The 16,404-nt window shown below is 45.7% G+C and overlaps 2 protein-coding genes across 2 annotated transcripts in view; one reads left to right on the top strand and one right to left on the bottom strand.

Moving 5' to 3' along the window:
- Positions 1–3,176, bottom strand: part of PIGP (phosphatidylinositol glycan anchor biosynthesis class P) — a 38,971-nt gene extending 35,795 nt beyond the window's left edge. The window contains exon 1 of the mRNA XM_063447353.1: positions 3,108–3,176. The gene's annotated coding sequence lies outside the window, so the exon portion shown is untranslated. The remainder of the gene's footprint in view (positions 1–3,107) is intronic.
- A 172-nt stretch (positions 3,177–3,348) lies between these two features.
- TTC3 (tetratricopeptide repeat domain 3) overlaps positions 3,349–16,404 on the top strand; it is a 100,781-nt gene continuing 87,725 nt past the window's right edge. Inside the window, exons 1-3 of the mRNA XM_063450279.1 lie at positions 3,349–3,434; positions 13,774–13,858; positions 14,512–14,554. Coding sequence (XP_063306349.1) covers positions 13,787–13,858; positions 14,512–14,554 — 115 coding nt within the window. The 5' untranslated portion in view covers positions 3,349–3,434; positions 13,774–13,786. The remainder of the gene's footprint in view (positions 3,435–13,773; positions 13,859–14,511; positions 14,555–16,404) is intronic.

Genomic DNA, 16,404 nt, shown 5'->3' with positions numbered 1-16,404 from the left:
GGTGACGGCTCAGTTTGCACCGGCTAGCTGGGTGACGGCTCAGTTTGCACCGGCTAGCTGGGTGACGGCTCAGTTTGCACCGGCTAGCTGGGTGACGGCTCAGTTTGCACCGGCTAGCTGGGTGACGGCTCAGTTTGCACCGGCTAGCTGGGTGACGGCTCAGTTTGCACCGGCTAGCTGGGTGACGGCTCAGTTTGCACCGGCTAGCTGGGTGACGGCTCAGTTTGCACCGGCTAGCTGGGTGACGGCTCAGTTTGCACCGGCTAGCTGGGTGACGGCTCAGTTTGCACCGGCTAGCTGGGTGACGGCTCAGTTTGCACCGGCTAGCTGGGTGACGGCTCAGTTTGCACCGGCTAGCTGGGTGACGGCTCAGTTTGCACCGGCTAGCTGGGTGACGGCTCAGTTTGCACCGGCTAGCTGGGTGACGGCTCAGTTTGCACCGGCTAGCTGGGTGACGGCTCAGTTTGCACCGGCTAGCTGGGTGACGGCTCAGTTTGCACCGGCTAGCTGAGTGAGGGCTCAGTTTGCACCGGCTAGCTGGGTGACGGCTCAGCTTGCACCGGCTGGCTGAGTTTACACTAGCTGGCTGAGTTTACACCGGCTAGCTGAGTGATGGCTGAGTGTACACCGGCTGGCTGAGTGACTGCTGAGTGTACACCGGCTGGCTGGGTGACGGCTGAGTGTACACCGGCTGGCTGGGTGACGGCTGAGTGTACACTGGCTGAGTGTACACCGGCTGGCTGGGTGACGGCTGAGTGCACACCGGCTGGCTGGGTGACGGCTGAGTGCACACCGGCTGGCTGGGTGACGGCTGAGTGCACACCGGCTGGCTGGGTGACGGCTGAGTGCACACCGGCTGGCTGGGTGACGGCTGAGTGCACACCGGCTGGCTGGGTGACGGCTGAGTGCACACCGGCTGGCTGGGTGACGGCTGAGTGCACACCGGCTGGCTGGTGACGGCTGAGTGTACACCGGCTGGCTGGGTGACGGCTGAGTGTACACCGGCTGAGTGCACACCGGCTGGCTGGGTGACGGCTGAGTGCACACCAGCTGGCTGGGTGACGGCTGAGTGCACACCGGCTGGCTGGGTGACGGCTGAGTGCACACCGGCTGGCTGGGTGCACACCGGCTGGCTGGGTGAGGGCTGAGTGCACACCGGCTGGCTGGGTGAGGGCTGAGTGCACACCGGCTGGCTGGGTGACGGCTGAGTGTACACCGGCTGCCTGGGTGACGGCTGAGTGTACACCGGCTGCCTGGGTGACGGCTGAGTGTACACCGGCTGCCTGGGTGACGGCTGAGTGTACACCGGCTGCCTGGGTGACGGCTGAGTGTACACCGGCTGCCTGGGTGACGGCTGAGTGTACACCGGCTGCTTGGGTGACGGCTGAGTGTACACCGGCTGCCTGGGTGACGGCTGAGTGTACACCGGCTGGCTGGGTGACGGCTGAGTGTACACCGGCTGGCTGGGTGACGGCTGAGTGTACACCGGCTGGCTGGGTGACGGCTGAGTGTACACCGGCTGGCTGGGTGATAGCTGAGTGTACACCGGCTGGCTGGGTGACGGCTGAGTGTACACCGGCTGGCTGGGTGACGGCTGAGTGTACACCGGCTGGCTGGGTGACGGCTGAGTGTACACCGGCTGCCTGGGTGACGGCTGAGTGTACACCGGCTGCCTGGGTGACGGCTGAGTGTACACCAGCTGCCTGGGTGACGGCTGAGTGTACACCGGCTGCCTGGGTGACGGCTGAGTGTACACCGGCTGCCTGGGTGACGGCTGAGTGTACACCGGCTGGCTGGGTGACGGCTGAGTGTACACCGGCTGGCTGGGTGACGGCTGAGTGTACACCGGCTGGCTGGGTGACGGCTGAGTGTACACCGGCTGGCTGGGTGACGGCTGAGTGTACACCGGCTGGCTGGGTGACGGCTGAGTGTCCCCCGGCTGGCTGGGTGACGGCTGAGTGTCCCCCGGCTGGCTGGGTGACGGCTGAGTGTACACCGGCTGGCTGGGTGACGGCTGAGTGTACACCGGCTGGCTGGGTGACGGCTGAGTGTACACCGGCTGGCTGGGTGACGGCTGAGTGTACACCGGCTGGCAGGGTGACGGCTGAGTGTACACCGGCTGGCTGGGTGACGGCTGAGTGTACACCGGCTGGCTGGGTGACGGCTGAGTGTACACCGGCTGGCTGGGTGACGGCTGAGTGTACACCGGCTGGCTGGGTGACGGCTGAGTGTACACCGACTGGCTGGGTGACGGCTGAGTGTACACCGACTGGCTGGGTGACGGCTGAGTGTACACCGACTGGCTGGGTGACGGCTGAGTGTACACCGGCTGGCTGGGTGACGGCTGAGTGTACACCGGCTGCCTGGGTGACGGCTGAGTGTACACCGGCTGCCTGGGTGACGGCTGAGTTTACACCGGCTGCCTGGGTGACGGCTGAGTGTACACCGGCTGCCTGGGTGACGGCTGAGTGTACACCGGCTGCCTGGGTGACGGCTGAGTGTACACCGGCTGGCTGGGTGATAGCTGAGTGTACACCGGCTGGCTGGGTGATAGCTGAGTGTATACCGGCTGGCTGGGTGACGGCTGAGTGTACACCGGCTGGCTGGGTGCACACCGGCTGGTTGGGTGACGGCTGAGTGTACACCGGCTGGCTGGGTGACGGCTGAGTGTACACCAGCTGGCTGGGTGACGGCTGAGTGTCCCCCGGCTGGCTGGGTGACGGCTGAGTGTACACCGGCTGGCTGGGTGACGGCTGAGTGTACACCGGCTGGCTGGGTGACGGCTGAGTGTACACCGGCTGGCTGGGTGACGGCTGAGTGTACACCGGCTGGCTGGGTGACGGCTGATTGTCCCCCGTCTGGCTTGGTGACGGCTGAGTGTACACCGACTGGCTGGGTGACGGCTGAGTGTACACCGACTGGCTGGGTGACGGCTGAGTGTACACCGGCTGGCTGGGAATCCCTGAAGCTCAGTGATGGGTCAGCTTGGAGTGCTGGCTTTTTCTGTACACTCCTTCCTATGATCCTCAGTCAGCCTGACATGTAGGGGCTCAGCCATCACTCAGAGCCTTCCCATTCATGTTGTGTATTGTGGAAGGTTTACTCACCAGCCTCTCTCACTCCACTTCCTGGTCAGCACGGTGAGCACAGTGAGCAGGAAGGGGTGGAGCTCTGAGTCTGTTTGCGTTCCAAGCCTCTCTCTCACTGCACTTCCTGGTCAGCACGGTGAGCACAGTGAGCAGGAAGGGGTGGGGCTCTGGTTCTGTGTTCCAAGCCTCATTCTCACACCTGGCGCAGCGTTTCACGTTTTTTCCGTGTTCCGCCCTCTCGTTACGTCATCACGCCGCGCTGGCACGTCCCGTTGCTACTGACCAGCCTGCTCTCTCTCGCTCTGCTCAGGGTGAAGCCGGGAGGAAGGATCCGGGCCGTCCAGCGTGAGTAACCTCGGGGGCTGGGAGAGAGAGTTACCCTCTGACTGCATAGCTCAGCACTCTCTGAAAGGGGTGGGTCCTTCTCTGACTGCCATGCACATCATCCTCAGGCAATGGAGGGGGTTAAACAGCTGACTGCATTGCTCAGCATCATCTTTCACTGGAAGGTTTAACTCTGACTGCATTGCTCGCCATCCTCTTGTACTCAGAGGGATAACTCTGACTGCATTGCTCGCCATCCTCTTGTACTCAGAGGGATAACTCTGACTGCATTGCTCGCCATCCTCTTGTACTCAGAGGGATAACTCTGACTGCATTGCTCACCATCCTCTTGTAGAGGGATAACTGACTGCATTGCTCGCCATCCTCTTGTACTCAGAGGGATAACTGACTGCATTGCTCACCATCCTCTTGTAGAGGGATAACTGACTGCATTGCTCGCCATCCTCTTGTACTCAGAGGGATAACTCTGACTGCATTGCTCGCCATCCTCTTGTACTCAAAGGGATAACTGATTTGCATTGCTCGCCATCCTCTTGTACTCAGAGGGATAACTGACTGCATTGCTCGCCATTCTCTTGTACTCAGAGGGATAACTCTGACTGCATTGCTCACCATCCTCTTGTGCTCAGAGGGATAACTGACTGCATTGCTCGCCATCCTCTTGTAGAGGGATAACTCTGACTGCATTGCTCACAATCCTCTTGTACTCAGAGGGCTAACTCTGACTGCATTGGTCATCATCCAACCCTGAGAGAGTTTTGAGGTCAATAAATTAGTGTCTTTTTCTTCCGGTCAAGAAGGATTTAGTCACTAAACAGAAAATTATAGTTAATTGGAAAACCCAAATACAATACAAAAATTAGGCTGAAAATGTCTTCGTCTAAATTTAAAATCACTTCTAAATTTACTGCAGTCCACTGTGTAGGGAATAAACCAAAATTTTTAGCAGGATCTTCTATTGGTTAATTGAACGTAAATCGTCTGGCCTTCGTTTAAAATTTACAGAAACCTGGTTTATTTTGGCATTATTATTTATCTGCCTCTTCTCTCTTGTGATGTATCAGTTAGCTATTCTTGTCTATATTTAGCATTGTACACAGCAACAATATGAGTCGTATTATTAATCTCTATTCTCCACGGTATACGTGTGACATCAAAACAATCTTTTTTATTTACTTTACTTTTTTTTCCCTTTATATATTTAGTAGCTTTCGATCTGATCACTCTCCGTTTTATTTCAGTGCCATACAGAGCTATTGACACTTTGCCCTCTGACAATTTGGTAATGTTGCAGGTCATGTGTGGATATTGAGGAACAACAACTGGTTAGTGTAGTGCCTTTTTTTTTTTTTTTTAATTTCTTGTAATTTATAATTGGTTATAGTTCACATTAGTCACAATTTCTCACTGTGTACATATAGGGCAGCCTGTCTGGTATAGATACATTTTCCTCTATTATTTATCAAGCATTACTATCTTTTCCATACTTATAGATTTGTAACTTGAAAGAGAACCTGTCACTTGTGAGGTTTTTAACCCCTTAAGGACACATGACATGTGTGACATGTCATGATTCCCTTTTATTCCAGAAGTTTGGTCCTTAAGGGGTTAAACTACTAGATAGCTAGTGAAACGTTTACTACATGTGGTGGTGTTTCTTATTTATTTGTTGTTTCCACTAGTTCCCATTTCTTAAAATAAATGAACGTATAATATTTATGCCCTGCTGGGCACACCATATAAACCTCCTTAACCTTTGTTGTGCCGCCAGACACACAGTGCATGCACGCTATGGCACTGCTGTAGGAATTCCACCGCATGTATCTGCCCATGTGGCATTTCCTGTAGAAAAGTGACAGTTCTGCTTTCGTTATATTTTCTTAGACTTGATCTATGTGTGTGGTTGTTATTGTTCCGGAGCCCTAGTTTTATAACCGACCTTGTATATATTTAAAGTAAAAGAACATTTTCAGCAGATAACTCCTCAATTTAGCTTAGTGATTCTGTGACAATCTGTGTGAGGATCTAAGGCGACAAAACTAACCATTTCTCTAAATCATTGGTGAGACAGTTTATTTACGCTATCGTGTCTTAGAAGACAAATTATAAAAAGAGCTTTTATTTTTCTAATGAACACATGTACAAATAATGTTCCCATTTTATAAATGTGTGCTTCTGGAAGTAGTTCCATTGAGTGTATTTATTAGTTATAAACTTGTTGTATGTGATCACCAAGATTGCAAAGTGTACAACCCTTTATTTAAAGGAAATCATGCACCTTTGAGTCATGCTCGTTATTTTATTATCATGCTGTTTAAACTCACTGAATTTATGGACATTGGCTCATTACTGTCTTATTGACAGGCTTCTGTAGAGGCCTAGGTGGTTGGGTAGCATGCACATAGAATCGATACATAATTCAGCTGTCATTGACCTCGTTACATGTAACTGGCTTATCTTCCTTGTCAAGTTTGTTCAGTTAACCTATATGGAATACTGAAGTTTGGTGTGTAATGTTTTTTACTGCAAGCATTCAAATCTGAGGATTTTTTTTAAACCACTTTAAAGCCAATCCGTGCTAACCAAACTTTGTGGATGGTAATTTCCCTTTGGGTAACTATATATTCTAAGGGGTTTATTCTTTCTTCCAAAACCATGTGGATGGCATGTTCAAATTCAGGTAGGTATATATTTACAAAATGTAAAATCTGGTTGGAATCGATCGTCACTGTTAAATCTTCTTAATTTCTTCTTGTCTTCAGTTGATTGATATATACACGTCTTTTGTGTGTGTGTGTGTGTGTATATATATATATATATATATATATATAGTCTTGGGCCAAATGCTCGCCACAATAATATATGTCTATATTATTGAAAAGTACTAATATGCAATCTGACTTAAGGTTTGTTCAGGTTTGTTCTCAGTTACTGATACATAATAAAACAATAAAGGATGTTACAGGATAATGGATGTTCAACAGCAGATGGTAATTGCTGGACTTCTTTACATCCTTACATCTTTACATCAAGAGAGAGCCAAGAGAGAGACCTCGTGTCTCTTTGTTCAGTTACTATATAGAAGTGCCCATACTGACGTCGGAGCATAACTCTTGCCATATAAGGACAAGACCCCCAAATCTACATTCCAGAGCTCTCATACAAAGAAAGCCTTGTGACTTATACCATCTGTTACTTATGTCAATCCACACATCCATATATAATCAATAGAAACATAGAATATGCAATATTCTACAAAAAACTAATTATGATGCTGGCTAGCACTCAGATCTGTATCCAGAGTAAATGCAGTCCATGGTTAAATTAAATCTACATCTTAATAAAAAACACACGAACATAGCAGCAAAAAGCACATATCAAAGGAGATATACCAATACGTTTCATGCCGCATGACCCTTAATTTAACAAGTTAAACTCTTATTGGGGTAGTTAAATGTATATACACTGCTCAAAAAAATTGAGGGAACACTTAAACAACACAATGTAACTCCAAGTCAATCACACTTCTGTGAAATTAAACTGTCCACTTAGGAAGCAACACTGAGTGACAATCAATTTCACACGTTGTTGTGCAAATGGGATAGACAACAGGTGGAATTTATGGGCAATTAGACACCCCCAATAAAGGAGTGGTTCTGCAGGTGGTGACCACAGACCACTTCTCAGTTCCTATGCTTCTTGGCTGATGTTTTGGTCACTTTTGAATGCTGGCGGTGCTTTCACTCTAGTGGTAGCATGAGAAGGAATCTACAACCCACACAAGTTGCTCAGGTAGTGCAGCTCATCCTGGATGGCACATCAATGCGAGCTGTGGCAATAAGGTTTGCTGTGTCTGTCAGCGTAGTGTCCAGAGCATGGAGGCGCTACCAGGAGACAGGCCAGTACATCAGGAGACGTGGAGGAGGCCGTAGGAGGGCAACAACCCAGAAGCAGGACCGCTACCTCCGCCTTTGTGCAAGGAGGAGCAATGCCAGAGCCCTGCAAAATGACCTCCAGCAGACCACAAATGTGCATGTGTCTGCTCAAACGGTCAGAAACAGACTCCCTGAGGGTGGTATGAGGGCCCGACGTCCACAGGTGGGGGTTGTGCTTACAGCCCAACACCGTGCAGGACATTTGCCAGAGAACACCAAGATTGGCAAATTCGCCACTGGCGCCCTGTGCTTTTCACAGATGAAAGCAGGTTTACACTGAGCACATGTGACAGACGTGACAGAGTCTGGAGACGCCGTGGAGATCGTTCTGCTGCCTGCAACATCCTCCAGCATGACCGGTTTGGCAGTGGGTCAGTAATGGTGTGGGGTGGCATTTCTTTGGGGGGGCGCACAGCCCTCCATGTGGTCGCCAGAGGTAGCCCGACTGCCATTAGGTACCGAGATGAGATCCTCAGACCCCTTGTGAGACCATATGCTGGTGCGGTTGGCCCTGGGTTCCTCCTAATGCTAGACCTCATGTGGCTGGAGTGTGTAAGCAGTTCCTGCAAGACGTAGGCATTGATGCTATGGACTGGCCTGCCGGTTCCCCAGACCTGAATCCAATTGAGCAGATCTGGGACTTCATGTCTCGCTCCATCCACCAACGTCACGCACCACAGACTGTCCAGGAGTGGGCAGATGCTTTAGTCCAGGTCTGGGAGGAGATTCCTCAGGAGCATGCACAGGCGTTGTAGGGAGGTCATACAGGCACGTGGAGGCCACACACGCTACTGAGCCTCATTTTGACTTGTTTTAAGGACATTACATCAATGTTAGATCAGCCTGTAGTGTGTGTTTCCACTTTAAATTTGAGTGTGACTCCAAATCCAGACCTCCATGGGTTGAAAAATATGGTTTCCATTTTTTAACTTTTGTGTGATATTGTTGTCAGCACATTCAGTTATGTAAAGAACAAAGTATTTCAGAAGAATATTTAATTCATTCAGATCTAGGATGTGTCATTTTTGTGTTCCCTTTATTTTTTTGAGCAGTGTACTAACAGTCACCTAATTGAAGAAAAGAAGAACTCTCAGCTCACTATAGGGAACAGAGCAAAGAGGACAACTAACTTCCATTAGTTAAAAAAGCAAAACTATTTAACTGAACAAAGAAGGAAAATTAAAAATAATCATAAAGTCAATTGTAAGACATGGATAATAAAAACATGTCAAACATAAAAGACATCAAAAAACACAAGACAGACCATTCTACATTGTGATGACAGTGAAGTAATTACAGCTGAAATACGTTACATTGTTGCAAACGAATGTGTCCATTCGAATACAAATGTTGTAAATTACAAATTAGTTACAAATTATGGATCTCTATAAAAAAAAAACACATTAGATTAGAGTAGACTATGGATAAATCTAATATATGCAGTACTGTACTTGGCTTGTTTATTTTGTATTTTCCTTTTTTTGTTCCGTTAAATTGTTCTCATTAGTGGATGTTTATTGTCCTGTTTGCTCTGTTTCCTATAGTAAGGTGAGGGTTAACCCTTTTCTTCAATTAACTGAGTGTTCCTGTAAGTTTATTTGTAATTGTCCTATTTATAGTTAAATCCCCTCTCATAATATTGTAAAGCGCTACGGAATCTGTTGGCGCTATATAAATGGCAATAATAATAATAATAATAATGTTTGGATATTCATTGGAATACCCCAGTAGGGGGGTTAACAGGTTATGACTAAGTGCCATGCGTTGTTATCTCCCTGGATATGCTTTTTTTTTGTGTTTCTTGATGCCTATGTTTTATGGTTTTACATTTTGCTAATAAAATTTATATTTTAGTAAACGTATTATTATTATTATTATTGCCATTTATATAGTGCCAACAGATTCCATAGCGCTTGGGAAAAAAAAAGTCTAAATGTAAGACATAAATTATAAACTATCGACTGTGTTTACTCTGGATACGACTCGGAATCTTAATCATTATCATTATTATTGCCATTTATATAGCGCCAACAGGAGTATCTGTGCTGTTAGTACATGCCTATAGAAACATTTACAAAGAAACTAAAGAACGTATGCTGATGATATATGAATCTAAAAGCATGCAAGGCGTATATATGTTGATAAAACACGAGTTGAAGCACAGTTAAAGATTATATATGCCAATAATACCTGACTGTAAGATCATGTGTGGGATCTAAATGGTGATAGCTTATGGCTTGCGGACATTTAAGGGTTAAGTATGTCGACAATGTACGACCTTAAACATGTGAGGAATACCTTTGCTGGTGCTACAGGTTGTAGTAACATTTAAGGAGTACGTATGCTGCTATTGTTTGATATTGGGAACATTGTAGGAGTACGTATGCTAACATATAACTCAGGGACATTTAAGGACTAGATATGCTGATAACAGGCAGCGTTTAAAAACATTTTAGGAGTCTCGGAGCATAAGGAAACGTACCATCACGTCTCGAGGTACCCCAGCCGGGTTCTAGCTGATGTGGCTAGTCTGTAGCAGCCATCCAATTGTATGTTATTGGCTACCCGTTGTTGCAATACGGCTGCGAATAGGCGGCGCAGAAAATGCGGCAGTTCTTGGTCGTCGACTGACTCCGCAATGCCTCTAATTTTGAGGTTTCGCGTCTTCCATCGCCTCCATTTGGAGTTAGGAGGAATGTTGTGCAGTCTGGAGTTGCAGGATCTGCTCTGCTTCGCGTGTTTGGCGTTGGGCTATGGAGGAGTCAGACTTCTCTGCATTTCGCACTCTGGCCGTGACCATAGAAATGTCCTCCCTGATGATGTCTAGGTCTGCGTTAAAGAAGGCTCTGATGTTATTCATCAGGGCTTGAATATCACCCTTGGTTGCTGGGGCTTGAAGGTCGTCCTTCGGCGAGGATACTTTTGAGCCCTCTGATCTCGGGAATTCGTCTGGGGCATCGAGAATTTCATCTTCGGAGGAGGGGCAGGTTGAGTCCGCTGGCGACGCCATTTTGGGCCTAGGCCGCAGTTGCTGCAGCAGGTCGCAAATGCTTCTGGAGCCTTCCCCGCGAGGGTTCTGAGTGTTTTTTTTTTTTTCCTTCTTGCCCATCTCGGGAGTTGTTGGGCCCGGTCCTCAGTGGTGTGAGGGTAAGAAGTCGCCTGTAAGCGTGTATTTGCTGTATGTGTAACGGGAGCTTGTCCGACATGCGTCTGCTCCCTTCAGTGTCCCGGCCACGCCCCCGAAGAGTCCCACAATGTTGATACACTATGTCAAAGGGTCCGACAGGAAAAATTAATTGGGAACCAGTGTCATTGACCAATGCTTTACCATGGAAACTCTCTTGCTTTGACTTGAACATTTGTTCAGAGTGAACCAGGAAGCTCTCTGCTCCCAAATTCATAAAAGGGCATTTTTATAAAGGAGGACAACGAGGAGATCCAAGCCAAAGTGTTTTAGTAGTCTCTAGTGTCCCTTTCAGTAGACTGATCTTTGGTTTGGGGTCAAAAATATGGAAAGTAGGAAAAATTTGATAGTTGGGGACAGGGCTGCCATCAGGGGGTGACAACCATGACGGCCCACACGTGTACCAACAGAATTGCCGCCGGTGAAGTTGCACCAGGGCCCGCACACTGATGGGGCCTATCGGGTGGCCCACGCTCTTAGGGCCACCCGATGGGCCGTATATCTTGAAGGGCCCGATCAGAGCTGTGGCTGTGTTATAGCGCGACCGGGCCCCTTTAAAAAAAAACAACAACAAAAAAAAAAGCAGCCGCAACGCAATTGCTGCTGGGAGGAAGTGGTCACTTTTTCCCAACTCACTCCGCGCGGGAGGAGAGACAGCCCTGCCGTGAAAAGGGAGAGCTGTGCCAACTCCCATCAGCCCCATCCACCCTCCTACAATGATAAGGTAAGAAACAGGAGGGTGGCTGAAAAATAACATGTCTATCTGAATGTGTTTATGTATGTCTGTATGTCATTATGTGTGTATGTGTGGAAGTTGCTAAATAGTTAATCACTAGCCTGCAGACACTTTGTATGTGCAGTATGCCACAGATATGTGTACTTCCTCATTGCACAGCACTGAGGAATCTGTGAGTGATTATGAATTACTGTCACAATTTCCTTTAACACTATTGGGGCATATTCACTAAACTGGAAATTGTGAAGAATCCTCAATAGTCTAAATTACTTGAAATGGAAATATTCTCCAACTATTCTTGGTTAAAGAGATACGATAAGTGCCAGCAATACAAAGCTGTATTCCTGGCATTATAACCCCTTTGCCACCCCCCACCCTGGTAAATAAAGGGTTAAGAACCCTTGACTTACCTGATCCTCAGTGCTGGGTTGCGGCTCCACCTACTCCAACGTCCCGCGACAAGATGCCGTTAATGCGCATGCGCGGCAAAGGTTTCGTGCGAATTACACCTCCCCATAGGAAAGCATTGATAAAACACTCAGCCAGCTATACTTAGATCACAATACATGTAAACTCCCCTGGTTTCTTCTCCTGTTGTGTTAATGTTTGTTATATAGGATTGCATTTCATATCGTTCAGGCTGTTAGTTTGTAAACTCTTTGTCCCACTAATGAGTGAACGTTTCTTCTGGATATCATATAAACTCCAGATATAGACCTGTAATTATACACACGTACAAAATTCCTGTTATTTGCATACATTACTAGAGATATCAGATTTGTAATACAAAATATAAATGAGTATTACAGGCACCCAGAATACTTCATTTTATTGATGTGGTCTGAGTGCAGGGTCTCTGTCCCCCTTAGCCCTGCAGCTGCAAACATTGCTGTTTTGGCCGTGTACCAGACAACCACTAGAGGCGCTTTCTCCCCTTTCACAGAGTTTGCATTAGGGCATCTGCGTCTTCTAGAACCATTTAGGAAAGCATTGAATGAGTGCTTTTGTATGGGGAAGGCCTTATGTGCTCAGCGATGACCGTACATGCGCATTTTGTCCATTTGCCCGGTGTCCATGTATCTGAGAAACGCTTTATGTGACGAGACTCAAGGTTCCGACCCCTGATTCTTATTCTCTGCCCGGCCCTTATCACAGAATAATTTTGGAAAGACCTTTCAGGATTTCATTCATCTGGGAATGTGATAAGCACAGCCTTCGTAATTGTGCATCTGTAGGGGAGTTGTCTGTATGAGAGAACAACGATCTTTTAGCCTGGTTTATTAAGCAAGACTGAGTTTACATGGCATACTTTAACAGGGAATTAAACTGCCTTGCTACCATCAGAAGTGGGGGTTTTATTGGGTTTTTTTTTTTTTTTTTTTTAAACTCTTCCATTATCGTCATAAAGCCTGATAGTCGAGGAGTAAACAGAATATTTCCCAACCTAGCCTTCCACATTAAGACTTTGGATTTCTCATTGGAAAGCATGTAATAAGAAAATGGCCAAATGTACGCAATTATTTGGTTATTTTTCCACCTCCGCTATGAAACTTGGTTTAAATGTAGTTTAAAACATTTATTTTTTCATTTTTTAGCCTCTTTGATTCTTCTACACCTGATCCTTTTTATGTTTTAGGCAGTTAGCTACTGAATGATTGTTTGGATGAATTCTGTGTCGATTCTCCCGAATCTCTGATGTTACTGTTTTCCTCTGGTGGCCTGGTTTAAAAAGTAGGACTTTGGTGCCTTAGTACCTATGGAGATTACATATCAGAGAGCTGACGTGGAATTCCATTCAGCTGGTTGTATCCCTTGATGAAATGCTGGCTGTGGCCACAAGCAGACGCACATGGCCAGCAACAATATTTTGTTACGCGGTGACATTAAAATGGATTTTGAATTGACACAAAGCAAGCTTGTTCCCTAGCTTTCCGTGCTGTCCCATCAGCCAAAACAGAGCTTCAGTTCGCCAAGCAACATATTTCCCAACTGAAGGTTGTAACACTGTTAGTTTGATGATTACATACTATGTGTATGCTCATCTACATGTTCCGAGCCAGTATGCGTGCTTTATAGCCCAGCAGCCTCAGCTCTGTGTGTTGTGCTTGTTCAGCAAATGGTTAATTGAGCATTTTGTGAATGTATCTGACCAATATCGACTGACAGACATGCCACACACTGGCTGTGTTTGTTGTCTCATCATCAAATGTAGGCTATGAATGTTGTAGTGTTCGGCAGTCTGTTTCTGACAAGCTGGAACTGACCGTTAAGTTTAGTGATCTTGCTCAGATTGCATATGTTCTCCAGATTACAGCGACTCCCCACCAAGGTGGGAAAATCAGGAATTTGCATAATTTATTTCCCATTTTTTCCCCCTACCCTGAGGTGGGTGCTGGTATTATTATAATAATGATTATTGTATTAAGTATTCCATACGTTGTGTGGCCTGTTTCTCTAAACAGTTATTTTTGTGTCTGTCTTTAGTAACTGCTTGGTCATGGATGGCTTAACGGAGACTAAAGCATATGAAATGTGCACCTCGGCATATCGTAGAACGACCTGCTTATTGGTAAGTTCTAAAGAACTGTTTGAATCATGATTTATACGAGGCAGAAATGATTTATTTTTTACATTTACACATTACTTGGATTCTGAGAACCCTATTTTGTTCATTTTTTTTCTGTTTCTCTAGAAAAGGCATAATGATTTGGAAGCTTCCTGTTTTTCTTATCTTTTGATTTCCATTTCTAGTTATCTGAATGGTAATTAGAAAACTAATGTCTCTGGCATTCTTGTCCTGTATAAGCAGGCAAACCAGGTAAAGACCAGAAATCTTATAGATTGAATAATGATGATTAAAGGGACACTATAGTCACCAGAACAGTTGTTCTTTTCAGAGAAAAGGCAGTGTTTACATTGCCCCCTAGGGACACCTCCACATGGCCACTCCTCAGATGGCCACTGTAGGTGCTTCCTGGGGCAGTGGTGCACAGTGTTAAAAAAAGCGCACTTTTGTGTAGTTATTACACATATTCTGTGACAAAATACTGAAGTAATTTGATGCCTTTTTTAATATTTTGCAGCAGCTGGTAGGATGTATTTCAGAAATTCACGTGGGCAATTACATTATTAACATGTTTGGAAATGCTATATTTCTGTTTAAAAAAAAAAATAAAAAAAAAATAATCTTCTAATTTGACATGCTTTCTTTCCCCCTTTCAGGGCCATGACAGTTTTGTAGAATTCCAGCCATTATACGAGAAAGGTAAATGTCTGATGTCGTCTTGATGTTGCGTACTGGACCGTATATCTGAATGTGTCTAAAGAATGAAATCAATAGCTTAATGCTGAGGGATCTAATCATCTTAAAAGAGGAAAATAAGATAATGAAGCATACACATCTTTATTTTTGCCCTTTCGTCCCAGTAATTTTTATGATGTATCTATTATTAAAGAGCGTATTGAACTGTGCATAATATCACCTTACACCTGCCGAATGAACTGGATCATGGGAGCTGATTGTCTTTGCTGCGGTTTTAATGTTGCTTAATTAACAGTTTTCTCTTCAATACCTTGATAAAAATATTACTTGCAGGAAAACTCGCTTTTGGCAGTAAGCCTGCAGAGATCAGGCATTGAAAGCTATGGCTATTGAAACCAGCTCTGCTTATTGATCCGGGCTGAGCACTTGACCCTTGACTAAGTGAAGTTTTTGGATTGATAACCTTTAAAATTTCGTGGCACGTGTTGCATGTTCGTGATAACTAATGTATATTGATGTACTTAGCTGCTCGGTCAGTTTTATGACAAGTGATTCTGTAAGGGCTGAAAGGGCACGTTTGCCTTGGAAAGAAATGGAGTATTTATTTAACCTCCACAATTGCTCTTTAAACTTGCTCATTGCTTTTTCATCTTACAATAGTATTCACTAAAGTTGGAAATCTTTCGGAATTTTTATTGAATTTCAGATTTGAGGCCAAAATGTCCGTACTTCAATAATTCTCCAAGTTAGTTTTGCTTTTCGTTTGGCTTTTTTGGTGGTAAAATTGAAACTCGCTTTCAATTCCTGACAATTCTGGCTTTAGTAGATAATTCTGTTAACAAAAAAATGTTTTACCCAGCTGCATTTTCTGAAGTCTTCCAATCCAACCAATCAAATTGCTCTGAGTCATTTTACACCGCGTGGGAAAATTCCAAAGAACATTCCCACGCTGTGTAAAATGACTAGCACTCTGGATTCCAAGCCAACCAATCAGAGTGCTGTGAGTTAAATTGCAGGGTGTAGGAAGGCTATATAAGCCTTTACCTGCCCTGCGGAGCTCAGTCTGTGCCGTGCTCTTGCTGGGTGAAGATGGCCACTGGCTGCTCACTGTTTAGTAGACATGCCGCTACTCGTGAACTAGCGAGTAGGGGCAGAATTTACTAAGTATTCTTTACTTAGTATTAGTACATTTGGCTGAAAGACCAATTTCGGTCTTTCAGCCTTTTGGTAGATAGCTCCCTAATAACGTGGGAAGATGCAGCCGCGGCACGAATAGGATCAGAGTTTCATTCATTCAAATGAAATTCCGATCCGAAGAAATTCCCAAATTGCGTCCTAACACGAATGGAGAAACTGTTCTCATTCTGTTAGGACGAAATTCAGTAGTTTCGCCAGCGTTCTGTCTAAGTGACAGGACGTTCGGGAATACTGACAGGAAGCATCGCAAGATCATGGAGGAAAGCTAAGAATTGTGGGAAAATTTCTCTGACCACAGGAAACGAAGCACACTTTGCTCCTCTGCTGGTCAGGCGTAGCAAACCTCCATTAGACAAAGTAGTCCCTACTTTGTCTTATGTTTTAAAGAAAACTAGACCAGACCGGAAGAAATGAAGAACAGATCCTTAGAGAGGAAGAGGAATCGATTGGGGAAAGGTAAGTTCGGCATGACCGTAACGCTTTAAGTTTCTTTTCCAACTCCGTTAGTGAACCTCTGTGGTGTAGGAAAGGCTGAGAGTTAAAACTTCAGAACTTTAATCATTAAAGAAACAGATGCAACAGTTTATTTATTTTTTTAAATAAAATTATGTCATAGGTAAAGGTTGTACACATAATTTTTTAACGAAATTTCTAGT

Source organism: Pelobates fuscus, chromosome 1 (genome assembly GCF_036172605.1).
Source record: "Pelobates fuscus isolate aPelFus1 chromosome 1, aPelFus1.pri, whole genome shotgun sequence".
NCBI lineage: Eukaryota > Metazoa > Chordata > Amphibia > Anura > Pelobatidae > Pelobates > Pelobates fuscus.
This window is presented reverse-complemented; position numbering and strand designations above follow the sequence as displayed.